Consider the following 23,701-nt stretch of genomic DNA (forward strand, 5'->3'; position numbering starts at 1 on the left):
CAGGCGCGGGGAGGGAGCAATGCGGCCACCTGCCGGGACGCCTTGTGTTCCCGGTGGGATCTCTGTAAGATCTCCTGCACTGCTGGCCCAAAGGTATGTCCTGGGGATAGAGGTGCGTCAAGGAGTGCGGCCTTATCCACATCAGGAACTCTGGCTTGTGACAGCCACAGCTGTCTACGAGCCACGATCAAGCCAGCCAGGCTCTGGCCAAGAGCTTGCCCCTGAAGACCTGAGATCTGCAGCAGTGTGCTGGATAGAAGACTCCGTGGCCACCGGCTCGGTGAGCGGGTCCTCGCGCAATACGCCGTCCAAGTACGCAGTAAGCACACTTGCTGTGTTAGACAGATGAGTTGCCTGCGCCCCTGCTGCATACGCCCGTTCCAGGTGCGTTTTCGTCACACTACACTGCGGTTTTGGGCACACCGGGTCCCTAGCCAATCCACCCACCGGCGGGGCCTTAACCAGGGCCGCGATAGTGGAGTCTACCGGAGGGAACCCCGCCAGGCCAAGCTTATCCGCGCCCTCCAAGGAGGCAAGCGGTGCGGCATGTTTCAGCATGCTAGGACTTGAGGCCAGATGATCCCAGGAGAAGCGTACCTCCTCCATGAAGTCTGGGAAGGCTGATTAAGATTTCCATTACATGAGAGTAGATGTTAAAACTTCATGCTGATTTGAACTTGGCTTTCACCAAGATAAGCACCAACTAAGATGTAGCTTTACAGTAAACAAATGTGATCCATCTGTGTCTCCATCCATTTGCATTTCCTTCCATATGATGTAGATATTCTTCTGCCTGGTGTTGATGGCTGAAGTGTAATGCTGGCTCCAGGGATCAGCTTATTTTGCCTCCCTAGCGCTGGGAACTGCTGAGGGCGAGGAACCATCGCCTGCGTCCAGAACACAGACTGGCGTGGTTCCGCTGGTGGCGTCCAGTGGACCTGCAAGGAAGCTGCAGTGTGTACCATAAGTGCTGAAACCGAGCCAGACAGTGGGGGGGCACTGGCTTCAGAGGCAACCTCAAAGCCCAGATCCTCCTTAGCAGGAGTCTAACACACCTGCATGTCAGAGGAGGAAAGTGCCGCTATGGAAAGTGCATCCTCTAGCACCGGCTGAGACGCCTCTCCCCATCCCCCCTGAACTCCCCTAGGGGAGGTGGGGTATGGCAATTGGGGCTGCAATGAGGCCTGGGCCTGGGCCGCTGGCGCCTGTTTAGCTAGAAGCTCTAGGACCTGGGCCATCTGGGCCTTCAGGTCCATAATATCCCTTGCCTGCTTGAAGCGCTTCACCCTTCTCGCTTGTGAAGATGGAGAGCGACTGCGGGCAACCTGCGCATCAGGGATGTCTAGCAGGGGGTCCTAGGACAGGTCATGAAGGAGGGGCTCTGGGGCTCCAAGAGCCACCGACGGTCCTGCCATAGAGGACGCAGAGCTCGCCCTCGTGGCCCTCCCCAGACGGCTTCATTCACCCGGGGTTGGAAAGCCTCGCAGATGTTACAAGCCACCTCCTTTTCAAGTCATTGATTCCGGGAAAGCGGCAAGCCAGCTTTCAGCACGAATGCAAGGGAAATAGAATCAACTCTGTTCGAGAAGCTCTTTTCTTATCAATACACTCAGCTAAACACAGAGGTCTTACCGTACTGTCTTGAGAAGGAAAAAGAGAAATGGCTTCCTTTGGATAGTGGTTTTATACCCTTTGTGGGCGAGACTGAGAGCATCATCCAAGGAAGGGGCCTATTGGCAGCAATGACATAAAGAGCTCAACGATACCTACCCAATGGGCAGGAATTTATTTATTTATTTTTTATTTTTAAATTTTTTTTAATTTAGTCTGTGCCAATTATTTTTATTATTTTCTTCCCAATTTGGAAATGGCTAATTATTTTTAGGCTCAGCTCACCACTACCACCCCTGCGCTGACTAGGGAGGGTGAAGACGAACACACGCTGTCCTCCAAAGTGTGTGCCGTCAGCTGACTGCTTTTTTTTCACACTGCGGACTCACCATGCAGCCACCCAAGAGCTACAGCGTCGGAGGACAACACAGCTCTTGGGCAGTTTACAGGCAAGCCCGCAGGCGCCCGGCCAGACTACAGGGGTTGCTAGTGCGCGGTGAGCCGAGGACACCCTGGCCGACCTAACCCTCTCTCCCCCCGGGCGGCGCTCAATTGGAAGCTCCCGTTCTCGGTCGGCAAAGGAATAGCCTGGACTCGAACTTGCGATGTCTAGACTATAGGGCGCATCCTGCACTCCAAGTGGAGCGCCATTACTGGATGCGCTACTCGGGAGCCCCCTTGGAACTTTTTATTTATTTATTTTTTTAAGTAGTGTACATTTGTATTTTAAATGCTTCATTGTGTTATAACAAACTCAATGAGAACAAATGCACTTTCCTTTTGCAATCAAAAACATCAGGTGTGAGTGTGAAAGACTTGACAGCGATAATAGTCCTCCAAAAATGTACACGCCCCTCTACTTTGTTGAAATACCAAATCGCACAATATGTCACTCAAAACCACGTGACTAATGTGGGAGGGCACCGGCTGAACAGCTGACATTTTGAGTTACACTTAAAGCCGATATGGTCCACTGTGCATGGCACATCAAAAATACACCAGCAGCCATACATAAGTTATTAAAATGTGCTGTGCGCCCTGGACTATTATACGAATGATTGGTCAAAATACATTGAAATTGTTCAGTATGTGTTCTCTATGCCATGCGCCATACAGCAACACATCTGTAGAGCTGTTTTTTGCGACAGCGGTGGCGGGGGAGGGGTTGGGCTGGGTTGGTTTCGGTTGGGCATGTAAGTGGCCCGCTGGTCATTTCGCCCACCATGAAATTTAATTACCGACCCATGCCCTAGACATACAGCTAAGTAAACAATTTGACTTTACCTCTGGTATACAGGTTCAGCGTGTAATTGGTCTCGACTTCTCCCAAAGGATTTTTAGCCTTCAACAGGAACTTATACATTTGCTGGCCACTGATCACAGGAAAGTGGCACTTGTGTTTATCACCATTGGGATCAGCATCATTAGCCCGGTGACATGAAGCGTTTTTGCCAGAAATCCTGTAAGACCATACAAAACAATTGCAAAAGATATTAAAATGATTTGTTTATACTGTTTAACAGTGCAGAATGTATAAGAAAGTCTCATATGATTTCCTGACTAGCGAGAAAAAAAACAACCTTTCAACCTTTAGACATTTGAACCCAAACATCTAAATCTAAATCATGAAATGAAATGCATACTTTGTGCATTACATGACAGAATGACAAGGCATTTCCTGCTGATTATCAGTTTGTCGTGAGAGACATTACCTTTCTGTCAGTGTATAGAACGTTCTACGACCTCCTAATAACATGGTTTGTCTACCAGGGTTCCAGTAGCAGACAATATTCTGCAAGTCACGTGTTTCACATTCTAGCTGTTGATCATCTGGTGGATCTGTAAACAAAAGATTTAGTGTGAGTGAGCATGAATACATCTAAAATAAGTGGTGGCCAATACATGGATCTCAATCCCCTAGTGGTTCTCGAGAGATTTTTGGTGGATCTTGGGGCAAATCTGAACAAGCACCAACATGGTTTTAAAATGGTTGATTGCTTATTTAAAAATTATAATTCCTGACAACAAATACCTATAAAGAAAAATGTCATTAATTCCAAACAGTAGATGGCTCTAATAACGGTACTCTGGCTTCCATACCTCAGTAACCCGAGCAACAAGCTTCCTCAACACGTTGGTTCGTATTGTGTACAGTTGTGAGTTTGTGTTTGGTGGTTTCAATGGATTGTTTTGTGGAGCGAGTTACTAGAAATGGGGGAGAGCCTTCTGTGCCTTCCAGTAGTACTGATTTGGATGAATATATCCCAGTTTCAAAGAGGGCGAAGCTGGCGCCAAAGCGTAACATTAACGAAAGATGGGAGCTGGAATTTGCCGTTATTTTTGGTTTCACATGCCTGTGGGAGACTACATTTTCAGCACCAACTGCCCTGCCGTCAAAAAAGTGTGGAAAGCTTTCTGATTAAATTCTTGAGGCTCAGCTTTGCTGTGCTGTATCATCTTTTGAGCCTGAGCTGGAAAACTGGTCAAAACCAAAGCATGCATAAGTTCACACTAAGCTTTAGGCAATTGTGCTTTTTTATACCACCGTGTTTAGTTTTTCAGAAAACAGAAACGGGACAGATTTGTCTACTTGACTAAGATGTTTCTTTAATTTTAAATGTGATTTCTATTGGAGAAATTGTCACAAAATACACAGCAGCTTTCAGAACTTTCTTTTCTTCGGATAAAAAAAACTCTCAAGTATTGTACTAGCGTGCACGGGGGAAGGCAGCAACAGGGCTGGCAGGTAACGTAATCACACATAGAGACATGAGCCCGATATACGCTACATGCAAGGGAGCCGGCTCCTTTGTACAGCGGTATCGGTGCTATGCTTTAGTGTGAGAGGTCCCGGGTTGGCGCCCGCCCTCCGCCTGCGTGTGGATTGCCTCGTCCTGTGTTATGCGCCTGTCTGCGTTAACCGAGATCGCTACAGTATTTTTCGTCCTTTCTTAGTTGAAAATGCTGATATGTTTGCATTCTGTTTGTTTTTTTTAAATTTTTTCATTGCTAACTTAACGTACTGGTCACCACTAGCCTGAAGTCAGATAATTCCAATTGATCAAAAGGGTTTTACTTTATTGTACTCTTGTTCACTTTATTGCTGCTGGATCACGAAGCCCATTGAGATCCACCAAAATGGAACTCAATACTTAGTGTGTTGGCCACCACTGATCTAAATCCTGTAAGTAAACAATAGCGTCTGACGCAGCATTACAGGCTAGATAATTGACTATGGCGACAAACCAAACATGTTTTTAGGTTATACAGTAGATGTCGGTTATTAGCAACCCTGATAAAGACAACTTTCGGTTATTAACATTTTCCTAGGAACCAATCCCGTCCCATATACTTTAATGTTAATGGAATTCGGATATTGGCAACTGCACATCACTTATTGACAACTTTATTACTAGTTTTCAGGGCTTGTGACAGGCTTGCTTTGTCACTGGTTCCTGTGCAGATGGGTGCACCTGACAGACGCTCAGCAGGAGACACGTTGCTAAGCAACCAGTCGAGCAGCTTTCAACACACTGACTTCGCAACTGCACATTTCTGGCAGCTTCCAAGCATGTGGACCTGTCTCTCGCCGATAAAGTTTGGGTTCTGGAGGCACTACGTGAACCCAGTGCTAAGTAAATGTGAGTAGCAGAAAAGTTTGGTGTCTCAGACCTGAAGAACCTTCAGTACAAGACCAGTTACATGCTGTGCTGTGGACATTTTTGGCCCGACATGCCAGAATCGTGGTTACGAAGCTGCACTCAAACTTGAGACTAATTTACAGCGGGAGGTGGTAAATCATAAAAAAGCAGACAAAGTTGAACAATTACTTATTTTAAAATGTGCTTTAGAATTGATTGTATTCTTGGTTTATTCGAATATCTTACTATTTGAAATTCCCACCCCTAATTTAGATTGCTTAGGCTGCTTGGAACTTATGTTACTGTTTACAGTGAGTTTCAAGATTCTGAAGTCCTATATGCTTTTAGAGGGCATCTACTTTGTGGCATAATGACCGCTCTGCTCACAATCTGTGAAGTTCATATAGCGATTTAAAAGACACTTATTATTTTGCCTAAATAGTAACATTCTGTTTTAATGAAATCGTATACTGTAATCCCCCATTCATTTGAGTGCCATTCATTCCAGCGAATGTCTATGCAATAGTCAATTTAAATGTCTCATAATTCTGCAATGCACTCCTTAAGCAATACAACAGTTTTCTGTATGTCCTTATCCATTACTTCTAATAGAGAAAATAGGAAAACACTAAAAAGAGAGGCCTAATATTCAAAATAAGTTTACAAATGTAACTTTTTTTTTTTTTTTAATTAAACAATTATTTGAAACATATCCTCCGAAGCAATGGACAAATGTATCCCTGTATGACAAGATAAAAAAAATGAACAAATACAAAATGTATTCATGCATATGCAGAGGAACTATTTTTTTTAGCATACTTTTTCATTTCGCTTCAGGTACCATACTTACATCCTACAAATACAACAGTCCCAATCAAATCAAAGGGATCCAATTCACACATGATGTTTGTCCCACTGGGATTTGAAGGGGGTAGGTTGTACTTGGTGATTGCCTTCCTCCTAATGCCAAGTTCATTGCAGGGCAGATGTTCCGCACCATAGACTAAAGTTTTAATACGTTCACCTCTCCCAGCAACACAGCAGAATGTCATGTTGGTGCCTACTCTCACAACTTTATCCTCTGGAAACATGACACTTTTTGAGTCATCAGCCCCTTGAGAAAAATAGAGAGAGACTTAGTGGAGAACAGACATAAGCAACATTATTTTGTAATTTAGAGATTAAATAAATGATGCATCTAAATAATAATGTAAATTTATTTTATATATATATATATATATATATATATATATATATATATATATATTAGTGCCTGTAATCCAGAAAAAAAAACCAAAAAAACATAATTGCCACATTATATTCTCAATATTTGTATCCGGGGTAGTCAATAGAAAAACTAAAAATACACAAAGATACCCCTCCAACCCTATTAATTTTACAAAATTATAATTTGATCAGCAGAGGGAATTTTTCTCCTTTGATAAAAAGGTTTGTATCCCACAATGCAGTTAATGGCTTTGTGAATACCCCCAACAGTTTCTATTACAATAGAACATTTATAATAAATAAACAAAACAAAACAAAAAAAATTGTAAATAGGACATATTACTGGGACCGTAGAAGTTAGGTCACAACTGCCACAATTATGAAGATTCATTTTAGGTGCAAAACCCTGTTGGAGGGCTGAACTCTCAACCTTTGGAATGGCACAGTGCCCTTAAAAGGGGAGATTTTGCTGGCTCCTTTCCAAAGCCACAGTGCCTGCTTAGTACAATACACTGGTATGCTTGGCAAAGTGCAGCACTAACTGAGAAAAAACTCTCACTGTTAGTGCCAAGAGATACAAGTACAGCTGTATCTCTATTTAAGTACATTTTAAAACAAAGCAAACGATTAGCAGCTCTTCCACCCTGATGTAACTATGAATCTATCAATCATGTTGTGAAACTTTCCATTTTTAATGCCTACCTGGAACAGTTTGCAGTTTGCTCCAGTCACTGCTGCCGTTTTTTGAATTCACTAAACTATCAGTGCTGATGGATCGAATTCTCACAGAGTGTGAGGTGCAATTCAAAGGCATGCCAGAGATCCAGCTCCACTGAAAGGTTTTATTTTGGCTATCTAATTGTGCTGCATAACTCTCCTGTTGAAAATAGAAAACACAGACTTAGGAATGTGCCATCAACAGATCAGCATTATAACATTATAGGACGGAGAACGGCTGAGTATGGCTTAATATCGGCACGAGCAGAAGTGACCGGACTGAGGTCTGTTTAAGCAATACGAGTGTCGATATAACCCATTCCTAGATGCTCGCAGTCCTATACATCTATTAATATACTGCTTTATTATTAATACAGAAGTAAAAAATCCATCTATATTTGTTTTCTAATCATTACCAAACAATTTAGTGCATAGTCAATTTCATTGGGGGGGAAAATAAAGGGAAAAGGTTGATGAAGAGAATACCGTTAAGCCCGGAACACACTGCCCGATGTGGCCGTTGCATCAATGGAGGAAGTTGCATTAAAAAAAAAAAATATTTGCGATATACATCACCGACTCGATATATCGCCAGTGTCGGGTTCCAATATAAATCGGCTTTATATATATAGGGCCGCGATATAGCGAGAGAACCATAGAAAAACAAATAGGCTAACAAACACTGTACAACCACTCCCTCGTTTTATTGGGGGTGTCAGGGTCCAATATAAGTCCTCTACGCAACCTGCTTTCTAATTTTTCGTATAAAAAGCAGCATACCATTTTAATTTGTACTGCGGAGGGTAATCGCTTCTCATCAACTTCAGTCTCGAATTAATTTCATGAGTCTTCCTCTCCTTTCTCAAATGCACAAACCCACTGCACTGAAAGAATCCATTCCCAACATAGGAGGCTTGTTGCTAGGGAGCTGACGTCACTGCCCTGTGACTTTTTTGCTAGTGCACTGCTGCCACACGTGAACACCTCGTTGGCTAAAATAAAAACCGCTTCAGCAAGTAGATATTTAAATTGCTTTGTGTTATTGTGCAATACGTGTGTATATGATAAGAGTATGATAATAATGCTTTGTTTGTAATTGTTCTGTATATTTTAGTTTGTGATGTGCAGTACAAAATAAAATGAACAGTAATTCTAAGTGAAATTGTCTATGTATAGTGCAGCTAAGGCATACGCATTTAGACTGTAAAAATGGGAAGCCAACTCCAGGACTGCGATATATCCGAATCCGCAGTATAGCGAGGGGCGATATAACGAGGGGTGGGTGTATTTACAGAATACTTCAAAACTGCTGCTACAACAGAGTCAATTATTATTAATAGCATTTTAATAAAGTTTATACCAAATCACGTTTTTAATTTACAATAACATATACTGTGTTGTCCGAATGCTTATATGAAAACATGCATTATGTTTCCCCTTCATTGTAAATAAAAACATGATTTGGTATAATTTAATGAAAAAGCTATTAATAATAAATTAATCATGGTTATAACAGCAGTTGAGTATTCTGTAAATATTTCATCTAATAATTAAAGTACAATGCTTATGTGGCTTTAGGGCTTGTTTTCAAAAGATATCAGCACGGACATTATATACAAATGGAATACTGTGTGTGTGTATGTGTGTATTTAATACAGAGAAAATACATGCATGTCTGTCTCCAGTCACATGACGGAATGCGGTGAACTCATTGGTTGCTGACTTTGAGACTTGCGAGTGGGTATAACACACTAGCCAATGCAAGGGAATCGCAAAATATTAAACATGTTTAAACTTTGTGAGCCGATTGAAAATCAATTGGCCGATCCTGTAAAACCTCAATGCGATTGAAAAATAGCATCGCTATTGATCGCATCAGGCAGTGTGTCCAGGGCTTTAGTGGCTGAGGAACATGGCCGATCGTAATGTCAACATTTTGAATGGACTTTGCAGTTGAATGGAATTCCGAGAGTTGCATCAGGTATAATTTGTTTTAAGGCAGGTGACCTCACGCGTGCTGATATAGAGAATACAGCACAGTAAAAACTGAAAGTGGCATGGTTGATATTATGAATACGTTTTCTATGTGATGCATCGTGGAATACAGAAGGCAAAATGTGTGCTCTGAATGGCTGAAAGATCCTGAGCAGTCTATAATGTTAATTAATGAACCCACAAAAGACAGCACCGAATAAATGGGCTTCTACATACTATAACATGCAAACTCACTAAAAGTATGTTTTTTACAAACAATACACCAGTTTGAAAATTTTAAAATCACAAATCAGCCCTTTTTCAGATTAGGAGACAAGATAAATCACTATTTTGTAGATTTTTAACTGAGCAAAATCAAAAATGTGATTTCTCATTAAATAGTCTGTATTAATAATGCTTCTAATAAACCAAAACACAAACAGCATGTACAGGATAGTATAAAATAGGAATTACCATGTTGTATGACAATTTGATAAGGGATTATCCACATATATGCAAAAAAGTAAATACGACTGTGGCAGGATGGCTGAGTGTTTAAGGTGCTCAGGAGATAGGAAGGAGGCTCACAGCTGAACTGTAAGGGTCTCTTTTTTTCAAGTAACACAGACAAACAGAAAGACAACTCAAAGAGCCCAAATAAAAATGTTAAACAAAACAGTCACGCGCCACAAATAATCAAAAGAAAATCTGTCATCCAAGTCTTGCATTATCACTGTGAGTTTTTAAATCTAAAAAGAGAGGAGTGTTTGTATCTCTCCATGCGACTCCAAAACCTTCCCCCACAAGGGAGCTTCTAGTTCTATTTTTATATCATGGGGCTGTTCCCAATTAGCACAAATTATCTAATTTGGGAACAGCCACATTCTCACATGTACTGGGCAGGGATAAGAATTAACCCCGTCCCTGCCAACCACCACCACCAACATACAAACAAAACATTATTTATACACCAGGCTCTGTCCTGCCACAGCGACATACGGACAGACACATCCCTAAATCTCCAGAATCTGACATTCGATAACTGATGGCAAATAATATTAATACCAGGTTTCAATGCAACTGGATAAGTGGTTTTCCATGTATATGGAGAAATCTGTGAAATGTGTCATATGTACGAACGACTCCATTATATCCCCTTCACAGGAGATTTCATCCACAACGGGAGATAATAATACATCAAATTACGAGGATCATCATTTACCACTGTACAGATATGCCACAACAATAAGGTGTTTCTGAGGATCGGTTTGTATTTCCCCATACTCAACCCCCTAAAAAAAATGTAAACCGTTTAATTACTTAATATACTTACAGTGTGTATAACCTCCATCTTTTCAGTCCAGAGAACTTGAATCTCAAATGCAATGGTTGTGGGAAAGGCAAGCGCTGAGACACCACTAGTCCATTTCAAAGACAAGGTTTGTGATGAAAAATCTGGCACAACTTTAACATTCTGAGGCACAGGTGGTATAAATGCTAAATAAAGAGAGACAGTTTTTTTTAGCAGGTCTAACAGTTTATAAACTATTTCAAGCATTATTTCTCCGTTTTCTAAAATAACATGGCCAATATTTTATTTTAGAAAATAACATAAAAATCAGGAAATATCCTATTTAAATGTCAGATTACTGTGTTCAATATTTATGACCGCACTTTACAGATACCTAAAAATTTTAACAACTTAAATACTTACCAATATCCTTTTTGGTCAAGTGAAAGGTTGCAGTCGCTGATCCAAGTGTATTTACTGCAGTTATGTGTATTTGTACTGCTCCAAACGGACCCAGGTTTATTTTTCCACTTACATTTCGTTTGACACTCTCACAGTGAGTTGGCCTACAAACAAATCGAACAATAGTTCTTAAGAAAAAGCTATTTTTCTGATCACTGCTTGTAGATTATTGAAGGGGATATACATGGAGGACCATAAATTTAAAAGAAAACTATGAAGTAAACAGCAAACAAAAGTCTAAATTGAAGAATACAGCTCTGCCTCTTCATATTTGCAATTTGTATTGGGTAACGTACAAAGTTATGAACACTTTAATCTGGCAGTTTGGCCTCATAATAAATCTTCGTCTTGTAAGGTTGCACACTGCAATACACCTGCTGCAGGTGTTACAAACCTAAAAGTCCAACAACATGAGGCAACCTTTTCTGGTAACACATGTAGATAATGTTTAAGCATTTTTCTCAATATGAATAATTCAAGCTACAATATCTAAACCAGGGCTTCTCAAACTCAGTCCTAAGGACCCCGTGTGTCTGCTGGTTTTCATTCAAACCAAGCTCTCAGTTACTTTACTATACCCTTAATTGAGCGATAATTTGCTTAATTTTACCTTTTTACTTTTTTTCAGCTCTTAACAGTTGCAGCTCAAGTTACTTAAAAAAATGTTATCGCTAACAAACAAAAAGGTCTAATTAAGCAAATTATCGCTCAATTAAGGGTATAGTTGTCATTAAGAGCTTGGTTGGAATGAAACAGACACAGGGGATTCCCAGGACCGAGTTTGAGGAGCCCGGAACCAAACAATCTTGATTTGAGCTACTCAGGGAAAATGTTTCCATGACTAATTGCTTGAAAAATTACCAGAAAAGAAAGATGCTCGAAATGTACCTAGCATTACATTCGATACCATCTATTATCATAAGGTTAGAAGCTTCTAATGCCAAAACTAGTAATATAACTGCATGTTACCAAGAAAGATCAATTGCTTCCATTTAAAGTGTGCTAAAGGAATGCTGGAAAGAGAATAAATGCAGGTCTGTGGTGGGCAAACTGACAGACTGCAGTGCCATGGCAACTGACATCGGACTGAATTGATCTAAACAGCTAAGTGGATTTTAGACACACTGCTCAGAAAGTTTAGCTTACTTGTAACAGATTTTGTAGGTGGTTTTCAGGTTTATTTCAGATCCAGCACTCCAAGAACAGATGAATGTTAACATGTCATGTGTGACACACTCCAGGTCTGTGGGAGCCTGAGGAGAATCTAAAAGGAGGAAGGTGGGAATGTTAAATTGCTTAGGTCAAAGACTAACAAAATGAGCAATATGCTCTTCACAGCTGCTGCAGGAGATTCACGATCGGCTCTTCACATTTTTTTTACACTTTCTAAAGACATGCTCTAATTTGATTAGATGTTTGGACGTAATTGGGGCCCCAATCATAGCCATACTGGAAATAAGAAAAAAATAAACAAATAAAACAAAGCATCCCAGGGGTATAATGTAAGAGGAATGACTGTTGTGATGGAACAGTTTGTAAACATAAAAAAATAAAGTGGATATGTGATCATAGGTCAAAATAACGAGTACCGTTAGATTTTGAGTGCCCATACCACTGAAAAGAGCAGCAACAGGTAATGGCAGCAGAACATTTACTAAAACCATGGCACTGGAACTTCCAGTCCAGATCTTTGTCCCAACCACATACTTAATTATTTATTTGAACCCAATTAAATTCCTGACCAGGTCTTAAAGCAGTTAAGAATTCATTTACACCTATTAATCCTGGAATGGAACGGCACTCCAAGAACAGAGTTGCCCGATACTTCCCTCTTTACTAAAACAAAGTATAAGCTTCTCTCAGCAGCTGCATTTTAAACCAAAAACTGCTACTAATTAAGGGTACAAAACATTCTCTCTTTTACAGAGGGAAGGTCAATAACTTCTAAAAACATATAGACTTCTTTATTTCTAGGAATTAAGTTCCGTTTTTTCCCCCCCATTTGAACATGCAGAGATTTACAGCTTTTTAAATACGTTTTTAAACAGAAACAGAAACTGGCCTATGACTGCTTTATCCAAGGTGATAACATCTTAATACCTCAAATGTATAGTTGGTTTTACTACACACTGAGTTCTGAATTAATTTAACCAACACTGTAAAAAAAAAAAAAGTCTACATTTATATACAGTATGATGTTTCACCAATTTACAACAGTTGAATGATCCAATTTTATAAATTGGCTACTAAAGTAGATGCAAGTTTACTTTATTATCTGATATATCAAAAAAGTAGAAGAAATATTTTTAGAAGGGCTTGATATGTGATGTATGGTTTAATTAATATTTGACATGGAGGTACCATGTCTCATTTACAGAACCCCCCTCCCTTTTTAAGGGTACACCAGTTTTAATATGAAAAGTACTTACACCCAGTCTGTATCAATTGAGAATAGCTCTCCCCCTTACTGGAGCGACATGTCAGGTTCTCTCCTTCCCTGCTGGTCAGTGTAAGGCTATCCAGAGTCAGTGTGCTCACTGTGCTGTTAATCTGGGAGTACAGCTGGGGAGACACCAGACTGCCCGCGTACTCCCATGATGCAGTTTCTTCCTTACATAAGTGGCAGGTAGCAGTGAGACTCGAGCCGACACTGAGAACAGGTTTAGTGACAGACAGATATCCACATTCACCTGCCAAAAAACAAAACAAAGCAAAGCCTGTACAGATACATACTTTCTTCTTTTTAATAAATTAACATCTTTCTTGTTTCAGTACAAAACTATTAAAGAAACACAATGGGTTTACTACTAAGGTGCCATTTGGCACTACTGAAGCATAACTGGATTTTTATTCTTTCAGAAAAAAATCTGACCCTTAAAGCATAATCTTTACAAATAAAAATAGTACATTTAGTGATCTTCTAGTTCCTTGTCTCTATGTTCTTTTTATTACTTGTGTCTAATAAAAAGAAAAAGTCTGTATATTGGACGTATACGGACACCCTAAAGGGCCTTATTGCATTTATAATCCAGGTAAAACACTGGATTTGAAGAAAAAAAAAGCCCAAATCATGTTTAGAGAAAAAAATTATTATTATTATCACTCAGTGCAGAAACACTGTGCAGAACAGACGTGAGGAATAAAAACAAATTCAAACGACATATCAGATTTCAGTAATTTGTTCAAAGTCTGTGTCAGAGAGGGTTGGATAATGTGCTGAAATGTCTGTTTTTCTTTAGCATTTACAAATTGTTAAACATACATTATTTGAAGTGACAAAGTCAGGATGAGAGTATAAAAACAGCAACTTTTTTTTTGTTTTGCTATCTTCCATTTAATTGTTCTTCATCCAAATCGTCAAGTCTTCTTACTACTTTTGCGATTGTTTTGCTGGTAATTGGTCACTCAGTTTTATAGCTTTACTGTACATCTGTAACAAGATGTAAACAAGAAGGCTACCGTTACTTTAAATTTTGTGAGGCAGCGCAGTGATTTCTAATAATGTGATGAGGCTCCAACTATCTGTATCCATCCAATATACAGACAGCTCGAACCTTGCCTGACCAATCACATTGCTTGTTTCACATTCCATTGCCAGCCCTGGATTATAAAGTATATACGACCGCCCCCCAGTAGGGGATGATAACCGATAAGCTTCATCTTTGCTTCAGAAGCTTTTCTGCTCCACTAATAAAAGTTCTGCTATTGTATTTTCTCACAATACTAATGAGGATAACAATGAGTCTTCAATTCAATTTTGCACTTTGAAAGAGTAGACGCCTCACCTGCAGTAATAAGCACAATGCTCTCTGCCAGTAACTCACCTTCTTCACTCACGTCCACCCGCAGTGCTAAGAGAAGGACTGTGGTCAGCAGGGTTTGCAAGTGCAGTTTAGGCAGCATTACGTGCTTTACAGTACACTGACCAAAGTAGAGAATCACCAAATCATAGCCCAATGAATCCCTCTGAAAAAAACAGACAGACAATGATAGGTGGTAAATTACATTGGATACATTTACTTTGGTAGACAAGAAAATATATATATTTTTAAAACTAAAATCAAATTTACGTGTCCACAGGAAAATGTTAGGATATCAGAGCCTACAGTTGTATTTTACTGGCCTTAAAATGTTATATTTGGATAACAATCTGTAGTGTACTGAGTAGGTTGTAAACTTTATAGAGGCTTAAAATAGATTATGTATGTAAAATGCATTTGTAAGCCACGTAACTGCAGTAACATTTTAAGGCAAATAACTATAGAAACACTTAGAAAGGTTTTATATCACACATATCCTTATACATACTGTATATATATATATATATATATATATATATATATATATATATATATATATATATATATATACACACAAAGACATAACATAGTTGCATTTGCTGATTGAGAAATGTGATTGGGTAAAAGTACGTTTATATAAATCAGATCCATGTGCATTTTGCCTTTATGGTTATAAACCATACTGCACAGAGCACACAGCAATAATACATTTCTAACACATGGTGTTGAGAAATAAACTAACAATAGACAGTAAACATAGTGCTTTACCCCCAGGCAATTACTATTTGATTAATGGAAAGAACAAATACTTTTTAAAAGGACTTTAGTGCCATAATAGCATTTCAATCTTAGGATGAGACACTTAATACTTCAAACACCTGGCAACTCTACAATGCTAAATGTCAAAAAAACATACTGTATAGTGGGCACTCTTGTAAATACATTCCACGTGGTCTTTAATAAAACTAAAAGAATTGACTGCATTCAGTTTCCATACACAAGCTGCACTTTGATTTTACTGTTTGCAATATGAATATAGGTATTTTTGGTCCCATATGTGTGATAGAGATCCCCTTTTTAATAATGGTTAGGAATCATGGACCTTGGTTTTAAAAAACATTATCTTTTTTATTTCATCAGCATAACGTTTCTGCTTTCAGGCGTTACAGACAAGTAAACTCCACATGCAGTGGTTTCCCATGTTCAACACAGAATAGAAGGAAAAAAGGTCTCTGAGTCAAAGACTACATAAAAGTAAAGTCTAGAAAACCAATAAAGGGTAAGATGTATGAAAATTAGCTGGGAGATGTGTGTACTCAACTTTATCACAGCACGGAAACAGCCGCCCCAGGGTCATAACTGTTGCTCAATCATTACTACATTTTTTTTTTTTTTTAAACTGACGTGCATTACACCTTTTAAAGTATTGCCATTTACAGGTGACTCCTAAAATCAAGGTGCTTTACTATTTAGTTAATAAAAGTAAACAAATACAAAATAAATACTTGGCCCTCTAAAAACATTTAAAACAAATATATTTTTCAGTTTTAGTTATTTTCATCTATTTGGTGATGAGAAAGACATTTCGTACCGCACGCCATGGGTGTGTTGTGAGGCACGAGGCCGCAGGCTGAGTCCCTTCAACCACCCAGCAAGTGCGGTAAAAATTGTCTTACAGCACACCCTGGAGTGGGTTATTTTTCTTATCAAACGGCTACACTTTTTTCTTGAAAATAATTACACAAAATAGCTTTATTAAGGAAAAAAACTAAGAAATATGTTATGTATCCTTCCACTGAGAAAAAATAGTTCCTGAAGACTGTTTGATTGTAACATATATTTTACTTTTTTTATTTGCCATAAACATTACATTGAACATTGTCATTTATAGTAAAATATTCAAGATGAAATGGCATTTGTGAATTGAAAGCAGACTGATTTCCCACATCTGAGGGAGGATTCATGTAACAGCCAAACACTGCACTGCACTGCACTGGCACTCAAGGGAGGGGCTTCCGAGTGTGTTTTTTTTTTTTTTTTGCGGTCTTCAAGAGACGCTGACCAATAATTTCTGTGGCTGTTTTCACACCAATGTCTGGTAACCGGCATAATTTCACAAGATTGAAAACCAGCATTAGTTGATATGTGGACTAAACGACTTCCATGTCAGTTTGCGCAGTCCTTCCCGTCCGCGGCAAGCACAAAATAATTCTATGCCGAACCCGACCTTGTTTAAAAGCCCAACTGTTGTGTCAGCAGACAGCAGGAGGGTAGTGGTGAGATGTACCTGTTGTGTCTAGTTTAAACACTGCATACTCTCTAGTCAGTTTTATAAGGCGATATTTAGTTTAATAACTAGATGTCGCTGCTGCATATACAGTATTTATTGGTGAGACTTGCGTGGTGATTTCTCAGATAGCTTTTGAATAGTGTTACTGCTACTGCTTGCCTCAGAGTTTTCTTTTTGTTCTGTTCTCTGACTAAATAAATATAAAATGGGGGTGCACGTGTCCAGGGCTGGGGTAGGTCTGCTGGGGTTCAGAGGGGAGGTGGTCAAATCCCTGAGCCTAGTTATAATAATGCAGTGAAAACTCAGAGAGGCAAAATAATGTTTTTACTGTGGTCAAGAAGGGCATATAAAACCTGCTTGTCCGTTACGACAAAACAAATCAGATAATCTGTGCTATGTACACCAACCAAAGACAATAACAGTACAACCCTACAAGTGAGGGTGAATGGGAGGGAGGTGTGTGCGGGACAGTGGGAGTAGCCAGACATTGATAAAGAGACACTTAATACCTATCTGTCAATGAAATAAAGCAGCTAAGATTAAGATTTGCTTGATCCATGGAGATGAGCGTATACACCCAACAGCCGATGTGTATATAGAGGTGTTAGGACAGCCATATTTTCTAACAGTAGTTTTAATGGAGGAGCTACCCAAGCCTGTGATTTTAGGGCAGGACTTGCTGGTATTAGTGGAGCTCTTGAAGGACAGTAAACCTTGTTGCGTGGTGGAGACGCAATGCCAGAGCCAACGTCAGGCTCAAAAGCCTGATCTGTGGGAAGACTTACCATTCTTGAGATAGGATAGAGGTGCAAAAGAGAAGGGAGCGATTTCAGAATTCTGTGGGGTCAGGACAGAGAGTGGACATGGAGCTACCAGAACCATTGCCCATAGAATGGTTTCCTCATAATATAAGTCAGCTACAGTTGGAAGATCCTACACTTAAAGGATATTACCAGAAATTGGCTGAGGTGGAAGGGGTAGTGCAGACAGGCATAACCCCAGGTGCAGAAGGAAAGCGAGACAAGGTATTTTGTATAGACAAGAAGGAAAGTCGGAGCAACTAACGATTCCTCAAACTTTCAGAGGACACAGTGTACCATGGGCAGGTCATCTGGGTAGAGGGTAAACCATGGCAAGAATTGAGGGAGATTTTATTCGAAACTCAGTGCTGGCTAGGATTAATATCACTTTATTATTATTTTTTTTTAATTCCTCGTTATTGAATTTTGTTTTGTTTATAAACAGTTTATTTTTTTAATTTTTTGTTGTTGTTTTTGCGCAATAACCGGTGCCTCGTGAAACAAAACTTTGTTCGGCTATAAGTATTATATGCTGCTCTACTTCTTGCCTTAGCCTCTCAACATCTCCTCGGGCCCTATTGCTTCCCCATTACAAAGTGGTTCTCTAGATTTAAGTGCAAATGCAAAAACAAAAGTACATTTTCTGAGAGTAATACAACAGTTGTAATGGTTTACAATGAGAAAGAAACAACTTAGTTGCTGGATGGAGCAATTCAATGGTTGTTCGGAGCAGTATCTTACTAATTTTTTTTGTACTGTTTCTCATACACAATGAAATTGGGACGCTAAAAAGAGAACCAACAGTATAGAATGGTCTGTTTTATAGAATTACAGTTTTTCAATTGCCTTTTATACAACTTATAAGCACAATGAAGGTTTGTCAAAATCTGGCTTCATCAGTCATTGCAGCTGCTCTCTGCTCTCTTGCAGAAGTGCAACATTGAAAAGTACAAAAGGTGTTCACCAATTTTTTTGTTCCCCATGAAAAAAATACCATTAAAAATCAAATACACCATTAACATAGTTCAAGCACATTTCATATAGGAACAAGTGATGGCAATACATACAGTATTGCCTAAGATTGACTAAAACTACTTTTAACTTTAAATCAACTTCCAATGTTACAATGTCAACTTGCAGTCGACATGACAACCCAGTATTTATTAACACACTATGTTTAGTTTGAAACCAATGGGTTGGGCAGGCTTGCCACAATTTGCCCCGAAACACTTCAGGCTAGCTGAATGCTGTTAGCTTGTTTGTCGAGATCTGTTACACCCTTACCATAAATACAGGGGCAGTGTGGGAACTGTACAACACATCAGGTATGTACTCACAACCCTTCCAGGCATTACAGGGTACTGTATAATATATCAGATGTAAGTCTCGGTTGAATACACCAACCCCACATGCACCCAATTATTCATTTCACTAAGACCCATACCTTATGTCTGTGTGCACAAAAGACTTTAATAAAAGGTACTGAGGGTAACTGTTTTCAGCTATTCAGCGTTAGGCATGAAACACCTGGCTTGTGTGAAAGACAAAGAATAAAGAGCCTAGTTCGTTTCACAATGAAACTTCCATTTGTACAGAGCCAAGAAACTTGGCACCATACTTAAAGTACAAAAACAATGAAAAGGTCCTGACCCGTTCGTGAAATTCTTCCCAGCCTTGAAACAGCCTCTACACTGCTACTTGAACTGATAAAGAGGATAACAAGTAGAAGCCCACACAACATGGGGAGGAGGGGGTTTACTTTCACTTCTACTAGACAAAGTAAAGTAGAGAACTAAGGAAACTGCAAAGCAAACTCCTGTTGCTTAAATAATAATGACAATTGTATACAGAATCAGCACTGTAAACTATCTCTAAAGTGCACTTGGCATGGAAGATATATATTTCAATTCCATTGCTCCATGGAGCTGAAAGAATTAGTAAAACAGGTATTCTGTGCACAAGCAAGTCATACAACAAAGCACCTTTCCTGACACTCCAACCTCTTCCCAGCAGTGTTCTGTGAAACTTGAATGGTTTTAGTTTCATATTTCAAGCATTCCAGAACCTCACAAGGATTTATCATGGTACTTGTTTATAAAATGTAATTTAAAAAGACAGATATTGGTCTTAGTGCCTGAAAATGTGTATTTTCATTTTTAATATTCATAGTAAAATAGCCTACATGATCCCCCAGGACCTAATATTGTAAAGGCTAACCAACTGCCACTTTGTGATTCATTTGCACTTAAAGCAAGTGTCAGACAATTTATTAATTAGATCATCCTCTCACAATCATTACATTACAAAAAAAAATCATTTGGAAATGCAGCTCTAAGCAAACATTATTTCCAGGCCTCTCCGTGCTTTTGTCCGGGGTAATTATTATTATTGATGTATTTATTTTTTACTGGAAGGCTTGGCACGGAAGGAACTTAGGACATGCAGGTCACCTTTACCAACCCATGAACTTCTCAGCAGAACTAACGTTACATACGCAAGCAACCTTTTCTTTCAGTTTGTTTATTTATTTTGTGACAAACCGAACACTTGTGAAAGTGTTCGGATCAACGTGCTATGAGACTTGTGGTGTCAACATAGGAAAAAACATTGCTTGAACTTGCCTTGCCCATGAGCTCCAATTTAGCCCAGTGTTCTTAGCATCTGCAAACATATGACAATGTGCAGGGCACCATGGTAGTGGTGTTTAAAGTGCTCTTGGGTGATATTGAGAAGGACTCTTCCCTAACTTTTTTCTTAAGCCCCTTTCACACTGGCACTCCTACCCGGGTCCGGACCCGGGTTCTGGCTACCCAGGTCACAATCCCGCATAGTGTGAAACCACGAACCTGGGTCATACCCGGGTTGACCCAGGTCCCAGCGACCCACCTCAGGATGTGGGTTGACGCACTTTGAGCGAGACAAAATGCAGGCAGCCATTCATAAGCCGATGAAATAACAGCCATGCCTGCGTGAAGTTTTCACTACCGCAAGGAATGTTTTTGTTTATTCCGTTTAGCCATATTTTTGTTGATTGAGACACACCATGAGCCAGATTGCAGCAGGGATGAAGAAACATTTGCTCTAATCAACATTTGGGCCGACAGTTCAATCCAGTGAAGCTTGGACGCGTATTGTGTACTTGTGTCTGTCACCCAGGTCAACCCTGCATTATCAAAAGCAGTGTGGAATCACATAGCCAATCCGCATGACACTGGGTTCTGACCCGGGTAGGTTCCGACCCGGGTAGAGCAAGCCAGTGTGAAAGGGGCTTTAGATGCACATGTGTGCCCAAGTTAAAAAATGTAAGCGCAAATTTTAAAAAAATAAAAAATAAATACACGAACAATTTTGCAAAAAATAAGTATTATAGTAACAATTAATATTGAACTATGTATTTTGTTATTTTTTTTTTACATGTTACTTTTGGAGTTTTGCATCAACAAATATACAGTAAGCACTTGGATATATACGACACTCAGATAAACTTCAGCCGCATTTTACCGTCCTTGTATTAAGAAACAAATCAATTCCCATTATATACAGTCAACCTTGGTTAACTCGACACCCCATGGAGATGCCATTTATTGTTGACTTAGCCAGGGTGTCGAGTTAACCACGGGCGCACATGAGCCATGGCATCAACATGCATATAAGTAACAGAACTCGCACATTTACAGTATTTACAAGTTTATTTTTAGTTAAATGTCCTTATGAAAATGGTTGAACGAACTTCAGTGAATTAATCAATTACAGTATACAATACTGTACAAACTCAGTACTACAGCGTTATTTTTATGAAAACAATCCAACCACAAACTGTTGACTATACTTTTAGTTCTTGGTTTGTACTGCCTAATTTGACGGCTTAAACTCTGAGAACAAAAACAATACTAAATAACTTTCAGTTTCACACAGAAATCAAGCATTGTCGATTGTTTCGCATGTAAAAACACCCGCTTTGTTCTGCTGACAAGCTTGTTATCCCGAATAACCTGAGCTTTAAAGCCAGTTGAACAAGAAATAATGGTTTTGCTTCTCACTCATTGTGAACTGATACTGTAACCCACTGCACTTGGTAGTTGCGAATGAATGAATGAATGATCCATTTCCAGTCAGAGCTCAGTCACGTGAAACGACATTGTCGAGTTATCCAATAGTCTTTAATAGTTTTTATCCCTTATATATATATATATATATATATACACACACATACACACACACACACACACACAGAGTACTGTGCAAAAGTTTTAGGCAGGTGTGAAAAAATGCTGTAAAGTAAGAATGCTTTCAAAAATAGACATGTTAATAGTTTATATTGATCAATTAACAAAATGCAAAGTGAGTGAACAGAAGAAAAATCTACATCAAATCAATATTTGGTGTGACCACCCTTTGCCTTCAAAACAGCATCAATTCTTCTAGGTACACTTGCACACAGTTTTTGAAGGAACTCGGCAGGTAGGTTGGCCCAAACATCTTGGAGAACTAACCACAGTTCTTCTGTGGATTTAGGCAGCCTCAGTTGCTTCTCTCTCTTCATGTAATCCCAGACAAACTCGATGATGTTGAGATCAGGGCTCTGTGGGGGCCATACCATCACTTCCAGGACTCCTTGTTCTTCTTTACGCTGAAGTTCTTAATGACTTTCGCTGTATGTTTGGGGTCGTTGTCATGCTGCAGAATAAATTTGGGGCCAATCAGATGCCTCCCTGATGGTATTGCATGATGGATAAGTATCTGCCTGTACTTCTCAGCATTGAGGAGACCATTAATTCTGACCAAATCCCCAACTCCATTTGCAGAAATGCAGCCCCAAACTTACAAGGAACTTCCACCATGCTTCGCTGTTGCCTGCAGACACTCATTCGTGTACCGCTCTCCAGCCCTTCTGCGAACAAACTGCCTTCTGCTACAGCCAAATTTTGACTCATCAGTCCAGAGCACCTGCTGCCATTTTTCTGCACCCCAGTTCCTGTGTTTTCGTGCATAGTTGAGTCGCTTGGCCTTGTTTCCACGTCGGAGGTATGGCTTTTTGGCCGCAAGTCTTCCATGAAGGCCACTTCTGACCAGACTTCTCCGGACAGTAGATGGGTGTACCAGGGTCCCACTGTTTTCTGCCAATTCTGAGCTGATGGCACTGCTGGACATCTTCCGATTGCGAAGGGAAGTAAGCATGATGTGTCTTTCATCTGCTGCAGTAAGTTTCCTTGGCCAACCACTGCGTCTACGGTCCTCAACGTTGCCCGTTTCTTTGTGCTTCTTCAAAAGAGCTTGGACAGCACATCTGGAAACCCCTGTCTGCCTTGAAATTTCTGCCTGGGAGAGACCTTGCTGATGCAGTATAACTACCTTGTGTCTTGTTGCTGTGCTCAGTCTTGCCATGGTGTATGACTTTTGACAGTAAATTGTCTTCAGCAACCTCACCTTGTTAGCTGAGTTTGGCTGTTCCTCACCCAGTTTTATTCCTCCTGCACAGCTGTTTCTGTTTCAGTTAATGATTGTGTTTCAACCTACATATTGAATTGATGATCATTAGCACCTGTTTGGTATAATTGTTTAATCATACACCTGACTATATGCCTACAAAATCCCTGACTTTGTGCAAGTGTACCTATTAGAATTGATGCTGTTTTGAAGGCAAAGGGTGGTCTCACCAAATATGAATTTGATGTAGATTTTTCTTCTGTTCACTCACTTTGCATTTAGTTAATTGATAAATATAAACTATTAACATGTCTATTTTTGAAAGCATTCTTACTTTACAGCATTTTTTCACACCTGCCTAAAACTTTTGCACAGTACTGTATATATATATATATATATATATATATATATATATATATATATATATATATATATATATATATAATTTCCCTTCACTGTTG

The 23,701-nt window shown here is 39.6% G+C and overlaps 1 protein-coding gene across 2 annotated transcripts in view; it reads right to left on the reverse strand.

Moving 5' to 3' along the window:
- The window catches only part of LOC117421117 (leukemia inhibitory factor receptor-like), a 64,019-nt gene that overhangs the window by 24,438 nt on the left and 15,880 nt on the right, over positions 1–23,701 (reverse strand). Inside the window, exons 2-10 of one of the 2 annotated variants that reach the window (XM_059025003.1) lie at positions 14,709–14,889; positions 13,353–13,613; positions 12,070–12,187; positions 10,885–11,027; positions 10,504–10,667; positions 7,182–7,356; positions 6,103–6,366; positions 3,324–3,450; positions 2,896–3,071 (exon numbers count right to left, since the gene is read on the reverse strand). In XM_059025003.1, coding sequence (XP_058880986.1) covers positions 2,896–3,071; positions 3,324–3,450; positions 6,103–6,366; positions 7,182–7,356; positions 10,504–10,667; positions 10,885–11,027; positions 12,070–12,187; positions 13,353–13,613; positions 14,709–14,826 — 1,546 coding nt within the window. In that variant the 5' untranslated portion in view covers positions 14,827–14,889. The remainder of the gene's footprint in view (positions 1–2,895; positions 3,072–3,323; positions 3,451–6,102; positions 6,367–7,181; positions 7,357–10,503; positions 10,668–10,884; positions 11,028–12,069; positions 12,188–13,352; positions 13,614–14,708; positions 14,890–23,701) is intronic. The other variant, XM_034035075.3, reaches the window with a different exon arrangement.

Source organism: Acipenser ruthenus, chromosome 1, assembly GCF_902713425.1.
Source record: "Acipenser ruthenus chromosome 1, fAciRut3.2 maternal haplotype, whole genome shotgun sequence".
NCBI lineage: Eukaryota > Metazoa > Chordata > Actinopteri > Acipenseriformes > Acipenseridae > Acipenser > Acipenser ruthenus.